The 21,112-nt window shown below is 41.7% G+C and overlaps 2 protein-coding genes across 15 annotated transcripts; both read right to left on the reverse strand.

The window, feature by feature from the left end:
* Nucleotides 1–67: 67 nt before the first annotated feature.
* cdc14b (cell division cycle 14B) lies at nucleotides 68–16,907 on the reverse strand. 14 transcript variants are annotated; one of them, XR_012594212.1, is made up of 16 exons: nucleotides 16,543–16,905; nucleotides 14,445–14,535; nucleotides 12,833–12,908; nucleotides 12,206–12,298; nucleotides 12,037–12,113; nucleotides 11,611–11,677; nucleotides 11,380–11,530; nucleotides 11,063–11,293; nucleotides 10,846–10,984; nucleotides 9,732–9,897; nucleotides 9,487–9,584; nucleotides 5,030–5,213; nucleotides 4,394–4,441; nucleotides 4,182–4,307; nucleotides 2,225–2,396; nucleotides 68–862 (listed from the first exon to the last, which is right to left on the reverse strand). XR_012594212.1 is itself a non-coding variant. In XM_074637139.1 (16 exons), exons 1-15 carry the CDS (start codon nucleotides 16,649–16,651, stop codon nucleotides 1,069–1,071), a joined length of 1,665 nt encoding a protein of 554 aa, XP_074493240.1. In that variant the 5' UTR covers nucleotides 16,652–16,904; the 3' UTR covers nucleotides 68–862; nucleotides 1,027–1,068. The 14 variants fall into 14 exon arrangements, 12 of the variants coding, with proteins under 12 accessions (XP_074493240.1, XP_074493238.1, XP_074493243.1 ...); XM_074637139.1 differs by lacking the exon at nucleotides 5,030–5,213 and adding an exon at nucleotides 1,027–1,092 and having other exon boundaries at nucleotides 4,182–4,304; nucleotides 16,543–16,904; XM_074637137.1 differs by lacking the exon at nucleotides 5,030–5,213 and adding an exon at nucleotides 1,027–1,092 and having other exon boundaries at nucleotides 16,543–16,900.
* Nucleotides 16,908–18,122: 1,215 nt separating this feature from the next.
* prxl2c (peroxiredoxin like 2C) lies at nucleotides 18,123–20,298 on the reverse strand. The gene is made up of 6 exons (XM_074637164.1): nucleotides 20,031–20,298; nucleotides 19,661–19,729; nucleotides 19,472–19,525; nucleotides 19,281–19,386; nucleotides 19,057–19,191; nucleotides 18,123–18,954 (listed from the first exon to the last, which is right to left on the reverse strand). Exons 1-6 carry the CDS (start codon nucleotides 20,211–20,213, stop codon nucleotides 18,824–18,826), a joined length of 678 nt encoding a protein of 225 aa, XP_074493265.1. The 5' UTR covers nucleotides 20,214–20,298; the 3' UTR covers nucleotides 18,123–18,823.
* Between the last annotated feature and the right edge of the window lie 814 nt (nucleotides 20,299–21,112).

Here is a 21,112-nt window from a genome sequence, read left to right on the forward strand (position 1 = left end):
TCAACTTGAAACAGTTAAGTGCATCTTGGTATATTTAGCATATTGTACAAGGAATAACAGACAGATGTACTTGGGAGTACATTTTTATTTAAAAAGTCTGATTCTATGTGCTTCAAGCAAATGTCTTGAGTGGATTATGAACATGAGTTAGACAAGGCCCCATTAGGACCACTGACTTATTTCATAACATAGTACAAAATATTTAAAAAATACAAACTGAGTATATCAAATGTCAACATATTTACAGTCTGGAAATACAGTAGCTGAAAAGCTTCACAAGTAAATGGCAAGCTGGATATTGAGAATGGAGGTGCACATGAGCACAGTATTACATCTGGTGATGGACTTGATGTTTCAACTATCCCAGGCCTCTCAGGAACCTGAGCCTCGTGCCACAGAGGGCCAAGAGCAGCTTTTTATGCCAAACTCCTGGCCAAATCATCTACAAATGTATTCTAACTGAATGTGAATCCTGCGTCTTCTAAACCAGAATATCTGCTGCACAGTGCTAATTTTGTAGGATATCATGGATTCACATGCCAGTCTGATGTTTGCTACTGCATGCTTCACTAAGTAGGAACAACCAGGCAATGATTAAATCTATTAGTATGTTTCATGATGCTTCGTTAAAAATATAAAAAACAAGTGCATTACGGGTAAAATAAGTTGTAATCAAACAATCAAATGTTTTACATGTCACATCAAGTCAGTTAACGTTTGTTCTGACCTTTTCCCTCAAACTTAAATCTATTGAAAGAGTAGTACAGCTGTACAGAAGTTGGATTTCATGTTAAGTTCCTCTGGGTTTCAGGATCTGCAGGCTCACCGAAGTAGAGGAGCTCTAGCTTTGGGTATGGAGTGACTATGAAGAGAACAAACAAAGTCAGCGTTAAGGGGACATGTCATTGATTTGCATTTCACTATTCAATTTATCGGTCAACATTTATTTCATTCATGAAATCAATGTTTTTGCACGGAGACATATTTAAAATACAGTAAATGTAACGCAAAGTGAAAGATAGATACCATAGCCTGGAAAATCGAATTGATTGCAAAGAGCTACGAGATTTACGTCCTCTGGAGACGGTGCGTCTGTAGCGTGTAAGAAATATAAAAGAGAAAGGAGAGAAACAGATTAGCACCAGTAAAGGATGCAGACATGGCTACAGAGTGGAGATAACAGGCCAGAGGCAGGAGACCCAGTGAGGAGCAGAGTCCAGAGAAGCTATAGCCAGTCATAGTAGGAAACATAATGCAAGGAAAGCTACTGAAAGAAGCAGCAGGGAGACTCAGGCAGCTGGAGTTCCATTTGGCAACCTGACAGTGGTACATAAGCAGGATCACATTTACTAAGCATCAGTCCTGCACACTAGAGGCTATATACAGTTTATAATGTTAGTGCAAGAGCTAAGGAAAGAAGAACTGTGGCTGGGTTACACCATCAGGGTTTAATTTAAGATTACATACAGTTCAGTTAGCTTTAATTGAAATGATCCATGTTGGATGATTAAAATGTAACCCTAACAGGAATAAAGTTTTAACTAATTAACAGTACAAAAAACTGACGTATTGACTGGAAAATAGCAATAAATAATTATCTATGACTTGTTAAATTTTGATTAAAATTCTGGTTGTCTTGACAAACATCTCTTTGGTTTACTCCACTCTGTTATGGTAGGATTTATGCTGGCAAACTAACTTTCACTTTCGTCAAAGGTTTCCATGATTTGGCAGAAAAAAACAACCTTGAAATCAAATCAACTGCGCAGTTAATTTTGATTCTTATCTTTCTTCATGGAACTGCCATTTTCTCCCAACTACCTCAAAGTCCCCGTCCTCCCGACATGTGAAACATCTCAACTGTTGGATCAAAATGGTAAGATCTAAAGTGAGATCTAAATTGAATCATGATCATTTAGAACTATGTAAAAAGAGTTAGTGGATGAACCATAACTTGATTTCGTCTAAAACATGTAATCCTTGTTGATGTGTCCCAGCCTGAGTACATAAAGTGATTATGAGCATTAAGAGGAGAAAGAAGATTGGCTGGATTTACACAAGCACCAATGAAATGATCTTAACAGATTTGATCACCCTACGGCTGCCAAAACTGAGGAGAAACCATTTCAATATGCCTTCCCCGGTTTGGACAGCATAGAGAGCATAGAGAGCATCGAGAGATGAGGTTCTGTTTGTGGCCCAGAGTGGGTTTGAGGGAGCTTGCCTGCAGGTGGACCTGTGCCATGTTTAAGTTGATGAGAGAGCCAGTGTTGGCTGAGGCACTGTTGGCTGTGTCTCTATGGCTGCCACATGGCTCCCAACACATTGGGTCCCTGTCGCCAGCCACTACATGCAAGTTGCCTAGGGACCTGACCAGTCTGGTGTGGCACAGGGAGCTGGCAGAGAGAAGGGAAGCGGTTAATTTACTCCACAAGGACCCGTGAGTGGCTATAGCCTCTTGGTTGCTTTTCAACTGTATCAACTTCACACAATTCAATGCATTAAAGCAGCACAGTCCTGGATAATGAAATAAATGGAAAAAATGCAATATTTAAAAGAAGAGAAAACATATGTCCACACCGAGGGCTAAATAATTCATATACAACGCTGTTCATTTGACAAAATAATCAGAACTAAAGATCGGCTTAACTTCTTCTAGGGTAATGTTACAGTTACAATCTCCCTCCTATATACAACCACTCGTCATCATGTGACCGCAGTTCTACACTCGGGTCACATGATGACATCTCAGCCATCTCCATGACAACTGAGCAAACTCCCACTTACTGATGAAGACTGAGACACGGCTGAAATATCCATGATAAATCTAATGAGTTCAAAACACTGTTCGCACTCGGTTCTACTTGTAATATTCTGTAATAAATAGAATTCTCTTTATTATAATCATTTGGAATAGGGGTCTAACGATTCAAGAACGATATCTGGCTCATCTAGAGCGATACGTTTCAATGATTTGAAATCGATACAGTAACTTTTTTTTGCCAAACATTCAATCAGTGTGACTGTGAAATAAAGATGTGATACTGGACAGAGCAGGTCAGGATTCCTCAAAGTTTTTCTTGTAATGGAATCAGGGATAAAATAATTATAGATATAAACAAGTAAACAACCATTAATGGCAAATACATACAGCCTTTATTAGAAAATAATAAAAAGTGCAACTGCAATACCTGCTGATTCAGTTCTCCAGATACAAGGCAGAGCAATATTTAACAAAGAACATGATAAACCAACTTCTGTTCAAGTTAAATGAACAGTGGTTTAACCTGCTGCTTCTGTCCTCATTTTCAGCAGAAACGGCAGAGCAATGATATTTAACAACAGATAAAGTGCACGGTCTCAGTAGGTGCATGGACAGACTGCTCGTGCGGCCGTTGTATTCTATCTAGCCTTTGCATAATCTTCAAACAGTGAGCGATTTATCGAGGACGTTTTCCTTTTTGCCAAAGCCAAAATGTTTCCACGCGCTGGACCTAAAACGCGGCTTGAAAATGTGTCGCTCGTCTGGCTCTTCTTCCCCATCGGCCATGCTCCGTTTTGTTGTCGTCTTCCTGAGATCGGCGCTGCTGGAGCATGTCGATGACGTCATACACGGGGAGAGTGAACCTGAGTAATGCTTAACATTTCTTTACTATTAAAAGTGCTAAAATATACATCCATATAACGCGTGTCATGCTTAAATACAAGGTGCAAATCCTTTGTATCGATACAATCGATTATTTACCTCTGATTTTAGATCGATATACGTCTCCCGTGAAGGACAACTTGCCGAGTACCTATCGATGTAGTTGGATCATAGGATATATAAATCGATACATCGATATAGTAGATGAATCCTTACACCCCTTATTTGGAATCACCGTTTCTGGCATGAGCTCATCTAATAGCAAGTGAATCAGATGTGTGATATCATCTTATTTCATTGTTAATAGGGAAATAATTAAACACATTTCATCTTATAGAGAAGGTTAAAGCTGCCACTAATCTCAGAGAATAATTGAGCCAAGTTAAGCCAGTCTCTCCATTGTATTTGCCTTCAAGCAGACACAAAAAGGCCTCTGATGTCTATCTGGGTTTTATTTATTGTGCTGCTCTCCCAGATAATACATCTGGTCTATCATTACATAACAGAGTGCTGGGTGTCGGATGCAGCCACTGACCTTTCTCCTACTCCGTTGGCTGGTAGTGAGGTTCTGGTCCTCTTCCTGCTGTCTGATTGGTCAGACAGAGCCATGGGGTTGACGCTGGCCTTACAGCCCTGAACACTGGCTTGCAATATGACCCTGCTGCAGGGGAGACAGATAGCATTAATAAGTCGGAGTCGTGTTGTATGTCAGAGGTGTGCGTGTAGTGCGTACACTGTAAACCTCACCTTAGGGACTGTGATGACGACCTGGTGTGAATCTTATTCTCTTCTTGTCTGTGAAAACACAAGTAACATGACGGTAAACATGTGATTCAACTTGATTTATTGAGAGATCTGAGTGGAAAGGTGACGGGACAGAGTGGAGGCAGAGGAGGAGAAGACTGTATGGAGATGGGCACGAAGGTTTTACAAATCTTGATGTTAGATCATTATTGCAGCTTCAGCAGCCAGGTAGGATTAGTAAAGACAAGTAATACCAGAAAAAGCCAGGGGGGGGCACTACACAACTTAGAGGAACTTGATTTTCCTTTTCACAAAGTTATCATTTTCATCAGGAGCCTTCCTAACGGTCTGTCGGTTTTAGTTTTAACAGTTGGTGCTCCAGTCAACACAATAAGCAGCAAAGCATGATGTTTAGAAATGACAGGATGATGGAAACAGTTAGACAAAGAATTATGTACAGAAGATGGTGATAATGACAAGACAGGAGCCTCTGATGTTTCACATTTTAAATAAACGGCTCTGCTCATCAGCTTTACGTTTACTCTGCTTGCAGAAAGAATAAAGTAACAAGAGGATGATTTTGAACAAATTTCTGATTTGGATTGGGAATTAAAAAAAAAGAGACTGGGGCTCACTTACAGCATTCTCAGTTAGAGCTCCAGAAGGGGGGGCAGGACAGGTTTTTGGGGGGCTGACGGGCAGTAGAACTCATTGAAATCCTAACCCGTCTATACAGAAATGCAGGATGGAAGAAGGGAAGCCATACACAATCCACCACAGGGCAAGGCTACACAGGGAGGAGAGCAGCATGGCTACCAGCCATCTGAAAGGAGGACAAATCCAATAACAAGAGCAAACGGAAAAAAAGGGGGAAAAAAGGAAGGAGACAAGAGACGTCCGGGCAGGACACAAAGCCTCTGATGTTCTGCTTTTCCACTGGGACTGGATTAGATGAAATACCTTTCAAAGAGCCTTGCATCCAACAGTGCCAGTCAGCAACTTTGTGTTCTTCACTTGCTCTGATGTGTTAGCAGTTTGCTTTATACTCGATACTTTATACTCGACCGATGTGGGAAATTTTGAAGTAGATGTGGATATTTGAAGTTAATATACTGAGTGATATTCAATTTTTACATAAAGACTTAAAACATTTTGGACATAGTATGTAGCGAAGCAGGTTATTTTACAATTGAAACTATCAGCAGATAGAGGCTAATGTTAAATTGTTAGTAAATTTCACTGGATTTCAAACCACAATAAATAACCAAATGAAAACAATATTTTAAAACAAACAAAAAACACTTAATGGACAGGAATTTCTGCCAAAATATACTTTGATTGCTATATCTGTGGTTGATACCAGCCTGCCGACATATCAGTCGATCTCTAATATTTGTTCATAAGTACGTGTCTAAAAATGGTCTATTATTTAGGTATCCATTATCAAAATTAGTTCCACAAAAACAGACCATTTCAAAAGAAGCTGGCAGAGACAGAAACCTGAAGGAGTACACAAAGTTCAGATGGTATGTGTACACTGATCCAGTCACAAAAGCAATGGAAAAACAACAGGCAGTTGACAATGAACCCGGCCCAACATTAATTACATGTTAGACACAGACAGAGATCGAACACAGAGGCATGTCCATGCGTGCATGTCCGAGGGTTTCATGCCCGTTGCCATGCATCTAAAAAGGCAGTAAAAGAACGCTTTCATATAATCGTCGTTCTAATCGTCACTGGAATCCAACATGCGCTTCAGTGTTGCATAATAGAATAAACAGTAGAGCCAGATGGTGAACTTCAGCTGGAGGTTTGTGTAGTAACGCATTCACTGATAAGGCATATGGCCTGAAGTGCAAATAAATCTCCCTCCTGCCTCAACTCTGTCCTGAGAACAGATAAAACCCCATTTTCATCCCATTACCTCCTGAGAAGCTCACATATGATGTTTAGAATAATCATTTCTATTAGGAGGAGGATCAGGAGGAATTTACCATCCCAACAATACCATTTAACGCCGCTAACTAAACTCATAAAACACCTCAGGTAAAGATCATTCTAACACCAAAGTACTACTGACAATTTCCAAAAGCACATACAGCTGAAATGGTTGAGCAGGCAAGTGAACTATTTTACCGACCAATAAGGACGTACTTACTGCAGATCAGAACGAGGACCACGTTTCCCTTACTAACATTTGTCTTGAGACGTGCCAAGTCAGTAGTGCAAGCCAAAACATTTAGTTCAACTAATCCAGATCTTATGTAAAACCGGGATTAGTTGAAGAACTGGTGCCGTTTTGAACAAGTACAGCAGGCTCAACCTGAGAGCTTTACTGTTACTCGGAGGATATCTCAGGTAAGCCTCGATATCAAAGCAGATCAGCTCAGTGTGTCCATGAGAGGCACATAATGAAGGGCGTGTAAATGCAATGCATCCACTAAGTGCATATCCACTTCACACCATATAGTCATCCAAAGAAAGACAGAAAAAAAGAGAAAGAAAAAGAACAACTTCAAAATCAGCCATACCATTCAGTGGCATAGCAACCATTTCTACAGGAAGAGGATGTCAGCTAAAAAGGAAGTGACGTGCACTTACCTCCATCATACAAAACCTCCCATCCTCTCTCTGTTTTTCCTCTCCCCCTCTCTCTCTCTCTCTCTCTCTCTCTGCCTCTCTCAGCTATCTTTTGAACGGCAGGCAACACATCGGCCACACCGTGCCGATGAGGCTGCAGCAGAACACTACCACCTGCCTGACATGGGACAACAAAAGCCAAAGCCACATGGGTACATTGGCAGAGGCCGGTCAACCATCCTCAGCCATGCTGACACCCAACCTTCCACGGATCGATTTACATCGGCACAAATGATGTGGACTTGATTTAGATGGGGAACAACAGGGAAGCAACAACATCTATTTGGGTTCTTCCTGTTCAGATAACTGTAGGGGGTTAGCATTAGCGCTTTAGCATCTCCTGTTGGAATGCAATGCTTCCATAGACTAGTCACATGTTTGTCCAGCTGTACTATTGTGGTTGTTCCTCACATAAATATACTAGAAACAAAATGACCAGGTTGGCAAGTAACATGTCACAATGACTTTTATTGGCCACTACATTTTTTAGTTTAATTTGTGATACCGTTTAATTCCATGCATTTCTCTTTTTTTAGGTCTGTTCCCTACCACAACATAAGTCTAATGCACCACTTGTTCATTATTTTCTGGAGAGCTGCAACGATTAATCGATTTATTGTCAACTATTAAATTAATCTCCTACTATTTTGATAATTGATTAATAATTTTTTTTTATTAGAAAAAAGATGGCTTCTCCGATTCCAGCTTCTTAAATGTGAATATTTTCTGGTTTCTTTCCTCCTCTATGACAGTAAACTGAATATCATTGAGTTGTGGATAAAACAAGACATTTAAGGACATCTTCTTGGGCTTTGGTAAACACTGATTGCCATTTTCTGACATTTTATAGACCAAACAACTAATCGATTAAAGCTTCCGTAGGCAGTTTATTTTTGGCATTATTGGGCTACATCCCATAATAACCTTTCAGCATATTGTAATTCAAGTGTTCTGAGAGAAAACTAAACTTCTGCTCCTCCTCATGGCTCTGTTTTCAGGCTTAAGAACATCTAGCCCGAGACAGGAGACTTTGGCCAATCACAGGTCATTTCAGAGAGAGAGAGCGGTCCTATTGGCTGTGCTCCGGCCATGTGAGCAGTGCTTGGTATTTCCTCAATTGATCTCAACATGGCTGCCGGGTCACGAACTTTCTCATTTTACAGCTAAACAGTACACTACAAGATGATTCTGAACACATCTGAGGAGAGAAATAGACATTACAGTAACAGAATATTGATTCATATTTGATCAGTGCTGCCTAGTTTGACCGTTTGGTCGGAGTTCGCAAGTGATTGACAGCTGGCTTTTATAGACGGCAGCTGGACGGCAGACTCCAGATCAGCTCTGATTAGTTTTTTTCCTTCGGTCTGTGAAATCCTGCAGACGCCGTTAGAAGCACCGGAGGACACAGAGGCCCATTTTCAGATTACCTGTGTCATACACTACTGTCAGGATATAGTGACCGTTTTATAAAAATAACTTTTTTTAATCATTTCTCCATTTCTACCCACTGCAGCTTTAATCAAGATTAATCAACAATGAAAATAATTGTTAGTTTTCTGTTCATTTATCTGTAAAATACAGATTAGATCATTGTAAAGAACGGAGCTTCGGTATGCGGGTTTAATATACCTGCAGTCTTGTACCAGTGTTTTTTTTTAATTAGAAGTGCTATTCAAAATTTGCATCAAGGACATTGTGACATGATAACCTAGCAACTAGCACGCTCTATATTGCTTTTCCCTCAACTCTGAGATGTGTTTTTTAAGATTTTGACTGAAGACAGTTTCCAGATCCCCAACCTGCAGTCAAACTAACTCATAGATGAGATCTTTAACTGCCACATCTTTTGTGCCTTTCTAAATCCAGACCTCAACAAAACGTTTCTCTGGAAGATTGTGTAACAGATAACTCCAATCCAGTCCTCCAAACAACGTAATCACTCACTCTAATATTTGACCCTCCCTTCCTACTTGACTTATTGTTCATCCTCATCATCACTCACTGATTATAGATGAAAAGAATCTGATTTAAACAAAAAGAAACTTGAAATATTACAGGGATACTAGCTGGTTCCTTAACTTATAGATACATTACTATATATTGATGAAACTGCCGTGGTAGGAGTAAGGAGAGCAGCCCTAACATATTAGCCATGCCTAAAACCTGACACAAAAGGACAGTTAACCACTCTGAATAAACTCTGAGGAAAGGAGAAAGCTCATCAAATGAAATGATAAATGAAACAAAGAAAGACTACAAGGTCACTTCCTGGTCTTTATGAAATCCTAATTTTTCAAATCATAAACTACCGATTAATTATGATTTGAAAAACACGACTGTATACATGTAATGATCCAAGAGACTGACGAGGAGAGGCGTCACGCATTTTACAGTACTACAACACGTCGGCGTGATGCATGATGGGACTTGTAGGCTGCCTGGGTACTTACGATAGTGAGCCTGAGGACGATCTGGCCTGCCTCTTGCTCTTCAGGGCTCGCAGTTTATCACCCTGTGTGAGGCCGTTTCTCTCCTCATCATCGTTGTACTGGAAAACAAAAAAGATCTATTAATAGACAAAGTGGCGTGTCCTTGTGGTTCATTGCAATTTTTTCTGCTTACGAGAGTACTTTCAAAAATCATGCAGCAAAGTCTGCGCCTGAAAATGTGGCAAGAGTGTCTTTTCAGAGCTCACCAGGTCCATCTCTTCCTTCTTGGATGTCCGGTTTTTGTTGCTCCCGTTAATGGTGATGTCGTCCACACCAGAGAGGATCCTGGTTACAGCCATCTTGCCATTCTCTCGTTCATTTAGCATCTTCTCCCGGAAAACATCTCCCTCTGCCCACAGACTGTTCTGCTTACTGATGGACAAAACGTCAACAGACGACAAAATGAACTCACTTTTCTTGCCAAACCACCACCATCATTATTATTATTATTATTATTATTATTATTAAGATTTCTCAGCAGATTAGAACTGGTTGAAGTGGCGCAAACCGGCTCAGTTGGGAAAATATGATGACAGTCGTGGCATTGGCCCTGTTCACACCTGGTATTAACATGCGTCCTGAGTGATCGGATCACAGGTGGACAGCTCTAAGTACAGGTGTGAACGCACTCGAGACGCATTGAGATCGGATCTTTCAGACCACATTCAGATGTGGTCTGGGTTCAGAGGTGGTCTGGGCCACAGATGGCCACATTCTTTTAGTAGTGTGTACGGTAATGTGTCCTGGGCCACATTAAGGACCGCCTGCTCAAAGGACATCCTGCTGGGATCTGCTCTGTACCCCGCTGTTGTCCGGCGAAGGCAGCTGTGCGCGTGCCCGGGGACCGCTGGTACAATATCCTTTTATTTTGATGTTAATAAAATGGACCCGAATTCACGAATATGTAGGATATTACTACTGACATTCATGTAATATTAGGTCACAACGGCTGCTGTATTAGCCGTGTGTTTACTACGTGTTTATTTACATATAGAGCAGGGAAGTGAGATCATGTGGTCACTGGAGACGTGGAGACGCTTTCTAATGCCAGGTGTGAACAGACGTACTTGGTGCTGTCCACTTGTGTTTGGATCACTCAGGACGCATGTTAATGCCAGGTCTGAACAGGTCTGAACAGGGCAATTGATTGTCAATCAAATCTGATTGTCAAACTCTTAATAAATAATACCAATGGAGGTCATATTCTGAGCTCCAACTCTGGTTGTTGCATATTTAGTCATGGATATTTAATATCAAGGAGAAATACTTAAGATTTGAAATCATTGACATTTTGAAACTCCTGCTTCAGTAAACACTTACTCTTCAACAAAGTTCTGCTGAGGCCCAATGATGGACCCTGGTCGGCAGATCCGTATCCAAGCAATGGCCTCTGCAGCACTCAGGCAGTAATGTTTCATCATATAACAGCCAATCAGAGTGCCAGTCCTCCCTAGACCAGCTAAAAGGAAAAAAACAAGTTAGGCTTTAAATGCAATAAACAGGACACTGAACCTGTGCAGTGTACTGTGCACTGTACCTTTGCAGTGGACAGCAATGGCTCCTTCTGCATTCTCGCAGATGTTGAGGAACTTCCTGACAATGGCATCGTTCGGTGTACTCCCGTCCACAAAGAACAGATCGTGGTGCTCAAAGCCAGATTCCGTGAAACGCCTGGCATCGTACATCTTCTTGTTGAGTCTGATGATAGTGGTGATGTTATGATTCCTGAAGTATGGGATGTAGGCCTCAGGAGCGTGCAAAGGGTACCCTGAGGGGAGAGGAAAAAAAACCTCTTATGTGAGTTTAGGAGGTGTTTAAATGAGCTCACACATCAGAAACTTAGCTTCCACTTACCATTTTCTATTTTGCTTTTTGGATGAGGCCCACTGAATGCAAGAAACTTTCCTGGAATGATCCAGTTCAAGTCTCCGTTTTCTGCTCTCTCATAGTGCTCATATTCTTCCACATCAAAGTTGGAGAAGTCGAGCCAGCCGTACTGCAGAGCCTGGTAGACGGTCGAGAGGTGGTTCATTTCATTAGAGGCATGACACAGCAAGAAAGAAAAGTAAAAAAAAAAGGACATACCTTGTGAACACCACGAAGGCAATCTAGGATGTTCAGATTGTACAAGCAGGTTCCAAATGAAGCATCTCTGAAACAGAAGATATACCAATAATCTATCAGCACAACATACTATCATACTAACATATATCTCTCTGGGAAGGATACAAACTGTTATCTCACATACTTTCTAAAATGGATGCAAAACGCACGTGGTGCTTGTTGCTTGTTTTTAATATGCTAAACAGATCATTCTGCTCTAAGAAGGATTGGGATTTTTTTTTAACAGAAACTCAACGGTTTGACTTTGAAATTGATCTTCAAAAAATATTCTATGTGACTATTGGAAATGACAATGTGGATACTGAAACTAAATATTGTCCAGCCCAAGCTGCTTGAAATAGGAACCCGAGTTCAATGTAAAATATATACGGTATAGTGACTTGTTACCTGAATGGAATATATGTTGAATTCCTTGACACCAGCAGACTGTAGACCTCCTCTGGCATCATGTTCAGATTCATTACCTTTAAATACAGACGTCCAATCAGCAAGTGCCTCTTGTATCACATGCTGATATCATTTCACAAGCTATGTGTAACGTGTGTACACCACTTACTGCATATGAGCCCATTAGATAGGCAGCATTGGCTTGTTTCTTCTGATCTCCACAAGTGTAAAATATGATCTTCTTCCTTGACAGCGTAATGGACTGTGCAAAGACATTCACAGCAACAGTATGAACTGACATGTGATAACAAATTTATTCATTTGACTTAGAAAGTTATAATATTAAATGTAGACATTACAATAACCTTGTGGCTTGATAAAAATATAAATTCCTCATGGATAAGTAAATTAAATAATGCCTTTCTACACAGGTGGGGAAAAAAAATAACACAGTTGTAAGCTAAAAACAGTTTGGGCATCAGCACATGAGACAATTCTGTACTAGAGCTGGAGAGACGCTGAATCATCTGTGTCCACACTTCAGCTAAATCTGTGCCCGGCAGCTTTGAAAATCACTCCAAGTGCCAAATACAGACAAACTGCCTCGACAAAGAGGAACAGTGGAGACATAAGCCGACACAAACCGTGATATTAGGGTTATAAATGTAACTGTAAAAGTTGACATGTATTACTGACTGGTGTGCTACTTTATAAATAAATACATATTGATCGACCTGGGTTTCACCTCCCATTCTCTCTTCCAGGAAGTACAGTTAAGAGGAGCGGTTTGCTTTACCTTGAGCTTCTTTGTCAGCTTGCAACAGAAGCGATAAAACATGGCCAGGTTAAGGGGACCAAAGTCCGCATAGAAGCTGAGGGAGAGAGAGGGAGAAGAAGAAGAGAGTGTCAGAGTGGCTATTTATGCAACCAGCTACGGTCTCTGGGGAAGTTTCACTGGATAGAATCAGCTACCTCAGACTGAAACAGTAAAAACCCTGACAGAGTAAAGTCTATTTGGAAGCATTTGATGCTAGAGTGGGTCATTCAGAACGGGACAAAAAGATACAAATACTAGGGGTGTAAGAAAATGTCGATACACATGAGTATCGCCATATTTGGTTTTGCAATACTGTCTCAATTCTCCAAAACACCGTATTGATTTTTAATAAACCTCTTAAAAATCCGACAGCCCGCCAGCTGATCCGGCTGCTATTCTGTCTTTCAGAGGTTGTAGCGGGCTCAGTTTTAAAGCCAGTGAAGCTACTGGCATCATACGAAACTAGAAAACCTCAGGAATACATCGGTACCAACCGTGTCATACATGCATGTCACAAATGAGGCTAAATAACGCTCCAAACTTGCGCAACATTTTGTAGAGAAAAAAATGACATGGCCATTTTCAAAGTTCCCTTGACCTCTGACCTATGTGAATGAAAATGGGATCAATGTGGGTACTACCTACAAGGGTCCCCTTTAAAGGCATGCCCACTTTATGCTAATTACATGCAGCTTTGGCCAAAAACCATGCAGTTTTTTGCATGCAGTATAAATGTGTTATTTTCACATATTCTAAAATGCTGTATCTGAATATTTCTGCATACTGGTACTGCTGCATATCAAACAGCCTTGGAATTGCATGAATTGGGAATGCCTGGAGAACTGAGACCTTTGTGGATTCAATGAGTCCAAATATATTCATATGTGATGATGGTACTCCCCATAGTAATTAGTCATATTTCACATAGTGACTTTTTTTTTTTAAACTCAGATTTCATACGTATGGTGTGTCTTTATACCAGTTTCCCAAAATAAGATTTGAAACAAACAAACATTTTTTTTTTTTTTTAAATCGCAATATAGTATCACAATATATTGAATAATTATCCCTGTATCATGATACGTATTGTTTTGCCAGATTCTTGCCAATACTCAGCCCTAGCAAATACTAGAGGTCTTTTTTGAACCACTGGCACAAAGCTGAAAGGTCAATCACATCCTCTCCTGATGCCAATCTAACTACAGCTGCTTGTATTGGTTTCATTTGGTTTTAATAATTAATGCGGTTGTGGTTATTTGGATTTCTTCCAACAGCAAAAATGGGCATTTCATTTTAATCTAAAGCCATGCACTAAATACATACATCTTATAGTTTAACAATAGTGATGTGACATTTGAGAAAAACAAATCTTAGTATGTTGAGCAACTTCATACTTCTGCAATCAAAGTTAGAATTATGTGCAGGCCTGCTCACACCAGCACTAATGGTTGAGAAGATATATTATAGATTATTGCAATGATAACATAGAAGGTGGAGGCGATGACGGCCCATTTAGCATGTGTTTCATTGAAATAATGCAGCAGCGAGTCCATGTTCAAAACGTAAAGATGGGATGAGACTGAAAACTTACTTCTCATATGCTAGCTCTTCATCTATGCAGAAGCAGTGTCGTTCAGCTGTGCTCTTGATCTTCTGCTTTAGTATGGCGAAATAGAGTTGATCTGGAGGAGGAAGGGAGGAAGGGGGGTACGGGGGGGGGGAGGTAGGGAGGAAGGGCGACAACATAAAGAGGCTGTTACTTACTTTTGTCATGCATACAAACTTTTTCATTTCCCCTAAAGCAGCTCCTCTTCGTCTACAACTCCTTTACTGTCTCCTCTTGCATCTTACCCTTGATAAACTCAACACATCTTGATGAAACATCGTCGGCGGTCATCCTGCTCACAGATCTGAACATGACTTTTTAGCAGAGAAACGTACGAGGTGGATTTTCTTCACGAGGACTTGCGCATACTGAGTACAACTTACACTGGTATTGTGCACGGGAGTTTAAAAAAGAAAGTTAAAAGCGATAGATTAAAAATCTAGCGTTATGAAAACACTCTTTGTAAGCCTGACTGAACTCTCCGGGACAGTAAAGTTAGCAGTCGAACAGGGAAGGAGACTTTCTAGTGCAAGTGCGCACTCTGCTAAAAAATCCTCTCCCCAGACTCCTCCCCTACGCTGTTCCGCGGGACGCTATTGGCTGCGAGAGATCCGGGGCGCTACATGATTGGAGGAGCGGTCTGTCCGTCGCGGTCTGCCCCGCCTGTTTCAGTTTAAAGTTCTCTACAGAAGACACATGATAGGCCCCGGGAACGCTGCCCAGACGGTTGCTAGGGCGATCCCTCAGCCAATCACATTCGTGATATCCCCTTCGACGACCCTCCCTCCCTCAGATTGGAGCTGCGCAGTAGCAATGTAATAAGGCGCAGGGATGTGAGAAAAGCAGGAAAACAACATGAAATATAGGAACATGGACGTTGGACGACACCGACACTGGAGATTTATCACATTATTTATACACCACTCCATCTGTATACACAGTCTATAAAACAAGATGGTGCAGGCAAAGCTGTTCTGGTGTCACTTCTTTCTGTAAAAGAATAGCAGAGCAAAGCTGAGCTGCTTAGATTGTGTATTTTGTGCACATCCTGATAAAACGACGCAAAGCCACTAGTGTAGTGCATTGCGATAACGGGACAGGCGGTGTCGCCATATTAGGTCAACAGCTGGAAAACAAATGGGACTTTCTCCCACCCTGCTCATTTAACATGCAGTGCTGTGCATGTGCAGCCTGCTTGGAGTGTCGATCTCCACATAATTCGCCAACTGGGTTTAAAGTTGACCGGGTTCATGCTGCAGACCCTGCTCGGCTCGGCCCTACCTGTTATCTGTGCTTAGCCCTACCTGTTATCTCTGCTCGGCCCTACCTGTTATCTCTGCTCGGCCCTACCTGTTATCTGCGCTCGGCCCTACCTTTTATCTCTGCTCGGCCCTACCTGTTATCTCTGCTCGGTCCTATTACCTGTTAGAACTTCCTACCTGTTATCTCTGCTCGGCCCTACCTGTTATCTCTGCTCGGTCCTACCTGTTATCTGTGCTCGGCCCTACCTTTTATATCTGCTCGGCCCTACCTGTTATCTGTGCTCGGCCCTACCTTTTATATCTGCTCGGCCCTACCTGTTATCTCTGCTCGGCCCTACCTGTTATATCTGCTCGGTCCTACCTGTTATCTCTGCTCGGCCCTACCTGTTATCTGTGCTCGGCCCTACCTGTTATATCTGCTCGGCCCTACCTGTTATCTCTGCTCGGCCCTACCTGTTATCTCTGCTCGGCCCTACCTGTTATCTCTGCTCGACCCTACCTGTTATCTGTGCTCGGTCCTACCTGTTATCTCTGCTCGGTCCTACCTGTAATCTGTGCTCGGCCCTACCTGTTATATCTGCTCGATCCTACCTGTTATATCTGCTCGGCCCTACCTGTTATCTCTGCTCGGCCCTACCTGTTATCTCTGCTCGGCCCTACCTGTTATCTCTGCTCGGTCCTACCTGTTATATCTGCTCGGTCCTACCTGTTATATCTGCTCGGTCCTACCTGTTATCTGTGCTCGGTCCTACCTGTTATCTGTGCTCGGCCCTACCTGTTATCTCTGCTCGTCCCTACCTGTTATCTGTGCTCGGTCCTACCTGTTATCTCAGTGTACATATCAGAGTGTGGCTCCGCCTCTGAGCTGCTGGCAGCTGCACATCGCTTCTTCCTCGACTCGGCTCGTCTCCTCTCGCTCTTGCGCTTCATGTTGTGTTCAGGGCTGCACGGTTGGTGGACATTCCTGAGCAGCTGCAGCAGATCTCCTCCTCGTCGCAGTGCGATGGCTCGTCCCCGGTTTGTTGCTGTGTTATTGTTGCATGGCCTGATGATCTGGAAGTGCCTGTGGGTGATGTGTATGTGTCAACCGAGGTCTCGTTGTCTGCGCCAGCCTCTCTGGTGCTGCTGGTGCTGGTGGTGGTGACGCGTGTGAGCAGGGGCAGGTTTTTTGCTTTCTGGATCTCCTGCATGTGACGTATCAGCATTAGATGTCCAGCGCCCACCCTCCACTGTTCATCTGCAGCAGCTGCAACGTGGGGAATGTAGTCCTAGGTGGTGCTCAATAGATCCCAGCTGGATACGAGTCTGCAATGACCATGCAGTACAGAGGTCCAATACACCCTCCCACTGGGTGACGGAGTGAACTCCATCTGTAGTCCCACTCACAGCTCAATGAAGCTCTCTTTAACGGTAGAAATACAGCGGCCCACAGGGACATTATAAATACATATCACAATCAGAAATACTTTGATCCCCGGGGGAAACTGAGTTACGTTTTGCTCCCAATCTAGAATAGAAATATATATATAAAGATAGATAAATCATAAAGAAATATAAATAAGACATATGTATAACAACAGTGCAAATAATAATGCTGAAAAATATCTATCATTAAGTGTGTAAGAATGCAAGAATAGTATAAATAAAAACGGATGTTAGTTTAAATGTACTGTCTAAATAAATGCAGTGTTAATGCCAGAGTAAACCAGATTATTGCACAGCTTGATTATTGCATTAAATTATTGTACTGTTAAATCAGTATTCCTACAACACAGTTCAATATATTATAAATTATGGGGTTATAGATGCTGATAGGGGTAAAAAGAAACAATAAGACCTAATGTATAGACCTAAATATAGAAAACTTTACAATCAAATGAACATATCTAGCGTTTTCTAGACTAGACAAGGATCCTAAATACAATCTGTTTATTTTAACTTGATAAGGTCTGTATGACGATAAAGTAGAATAAATTGGATTGGGATGACACTCAATATGGCGGACCCGCCACGCAAACTCACAAACGGGGTGGAAGTGGGTAGGGAGAGGGCGTAGGGGGTGGTTTGGAATTGGGCCAGAGTGTGTGGATAGCATGACACAAGACAAATGCAGCCAAGAAATAACAATTCAACTTTACTTGCAGTATAATAAACACTGTGGATATGTGGAAAGTGGGTATAAAAAGAAGACTCTGTGATAAGGCCGACCACTAACATCAGTGCACCAGTTCATAAATATTAACCATCTTACCACAAGTATGAGAATAGAATTACACAAAACAAAAAATAGTTATAGATAGGGCTGTCCCAAATACAATTTTTTGGGCTTCGAAGCTTCGGTGAGAAATATTGTAAAGTATTTAAAGCTTCTTGGAGCAGTGCGGTGCGGCAGGTTCTTCTGTCTGTCTGTCTGTCTCCAACTCCCCCGAATCAGAAAGAATAAAAAAACTAAAAAAACCTCGGAGCATTCAAATAGTGATTTGAAAGTGGAATACCATGGCAACGGTCGCAGCTTTGAAGCATTAGGGTCAGCCCTAGTAATATAACAGGTATAAAATGGTGACAATTAAACAGTGATGTTTTCATATCCCTCTTACACACTCATGCTTTCACACTACAGGCTATATTTTGAAAAGCAAACAATAGTACCTCAATGACAATTTACAAGCTTTTTCCAGAGCTTTTTTCTTTCTTACCACATTTCATGTTGTTCATTGGCACTTTGCTCAGTTCACTTACTGTTTTTTTCCAGAGCTTTCGACTTCATCAGCCCATGAGATGTGATTGGGGGCTCTGGAAAAAGCTGGAAGGAGACCTTGAGTTAAGATTCTGTTTTTGTCAACTCCTGTTTCCAAGGTCTAGAATGAAGTTTCACTTTTGTTTCAGTCACACCTATTTAGACATGAGGCGGCTAACAAGTACAGACATGATAAATAGACTCAGAAATACTGGGACGCAAAAAAGTTTTTACAGAGAATGATGGTGCCCAAACTCTTTTTGTAGCAATTTGTTAGTGAGCAATGGTGATGTAACAAGCAACATGTACATCCCTGCATACCACAGCGATGCGGGATAAAGCACACTTTCAGGCAGACCAGCTGGCTACACATGGATGATCTTTGGCTTATCGCTGAAGTCCAGAGTCTGTTGAACTCCGGCGAGCTGCAGGAGCCAGTCAATCGGCATGTGATCCAGGCGGTTCATGTCAAAATGGGAAAAATGAACTTGAGAGCCTGCAGAAAGAAGAAAGAGAAAGATATAACAGAGTGGAGGCAGAGAGAGAAATGAAGATTGAGCAGAGATTCAGGGAAACAGAGAGAGACAGGAAAGATCACCTGGTCCTGCAATGATGGCTCCACCTTGTTGATGCAGGTCCCCCTGGAAGTCAAATGCAGGGCTCGTCATGGCCCTCCATATACTCTTCATTTGTCCCATAAAGATACCAGACTTCACATGGGGACTAGAGTGCGCTATGTACATAAACACACACACAGATTAAACTCTTCACCATCTCAGAATATGCTTTTTGGCTTATGCTCTCATACTGTTATTGCATTACCTGAGTCTGTAAATTTCTCCTCTCTCTTCATCCCAAGCTTTTGATAAATGCACCTCTCCGGGTCCACGTATATTTCATAAGGATACCCCGTCAGTGAGCAGAACGGCTACATGAGATTGAAAACTAAATCAGCATGATAGGAGCAGATGTGCCAGACTGAAATGATGCATAATAATCACTAAATGAGTTACCTCTATATGATGATAAGCAGACTGACCAATCACAACCAGTCTAATGTCAGCATCCTGCAACAACACACATCACATTTTGGAGTTCTCAGAATCAATCATTTATTGGATAATTATTCATCCATCACTATAGGGTATAATTTCTGATCTGTGTTACTTACAGTGCGTTCCTAGTCGTGGATCAGGACTCACCTCCAGTGCTTCTCCAGGTATTTTGCTCAAATCCTCCACATATTCTTTACAGCTGTAGCACAAGAAATTCTGCAGGGACATGCATTATATGAGCTAATAGGTCACAGTTATATGATATATTACATTACTCTTTCAAACTCTCATCTTGCACCTATATGTTCAGTCCTCTGTCTTCATCTACGGACATGATCTGGCAGCCGTCGTATCATGGGAAGCTGTAAGGGCATCTGTCCAGCCTGATGCTCACCTGTTGCCTCCTCTACCTTTATGAGGCTCATTGTGCTTCATATAAGCCTCTCGTGATTTCACCTCAGGCAGTGCACCTTATGACTCATCAGCAAAGTTAAGCCAAACAAAGTGTTCTCCCTACCCGCACGAAAATTAGGACCGATTTCCTGTCTTGATATAATTTCCTGAACGGAACGGAGACTCCATGCCGGTCGTAAATTAGACAGTCTTCGACGTCTTCTAGATGATAATGGACAGCAGGGCTCCCGCTTTCCTCATCTTCTTTCGTTACTTGTCGAGTTATGGGTGAAACTGCTTCAGCCATCTTTTTTTCTGAGGCTTCCCGAAGTCGCTTTGCTATTTTGGGAGTTGCCGTTCAGCCTTGAAGAAGCTGGTGGCTGCAAATCCACACGCCCATAAACTGTGTGTGTGTGTGTGTGTGTGTGTGTGTGAGAGAGAGAGGACATAAAATGTCACTGTAAAGTGAACAGCAAAGTAAAGTAGTAGATATTAGCAGTTAATAGTTAATCATATTTTAATAATAAAATTAGAATATAAATAATATTCGATGCAGAACATAAATTGACATCAGTGCAACAACAACAGCCCATTTGCCCCAAGAGGCAAATTTGTGATTTGCTATATTGAGATATATAAATAAAATTGACTTGTTGTGCAGATTAAATACATTTAAAGATAAACTCGCCAACTCGTCATATACTGACGCTTTGTCAGACCCCTCGGTGTCACTTTCCGGTCACAGTGAACACGTGCTTAATGTTGTGAATTTAACAAAAACACATGCTTTGGTTCAGACAATAAAACCACTATAGTTAGGTTTAGGAAAAAACTACATGGTTGGGCTTAAAACTACATTAGTGAAAATGAAAGTGAATGTTGTGAACGCTAACAGCGGGCTCCTGGCTGGATGAAAGCCTTGTGTGTGTTGAACCCATCCAACTCCCCTCCCGTCCTTCCGGTGTGTGTCTTTTTGCTCTTTATAGGTCACCACACTCCCGGCGCACTTTCCCTGAGCGTTTATATTGATGCTGATGGGTTTACATTATAGTTAATAGAAAGCCTGGTGCATTACATACAGACGCTAAAGGGTGTCTTGTGCGTTGGTATCTAACGCCGACGGCCGTGACAAAGTGTTGGTATTTGACGCCCTGGGAATAAGAATGGGCTGGTCAAACCCCCAAAACACTTGAGTCTGCCTTTCCT

The sequence above is a fragment of the Sebastes fasciatus genome, chromosome 6 (assembly GCF_043250625.1).
Source record: "Sebastes fasciatus isolate fSebFas1 chromosome 6, fSebFas1.pri, whole genome shotgun sequence".
Classification (NCBI taxonomy): Eukaryota; Metazoa; Chordata; class Actinopteri; order Perciformes; family Sebastidae; genus Sebastes; species Sebastes fasciatus.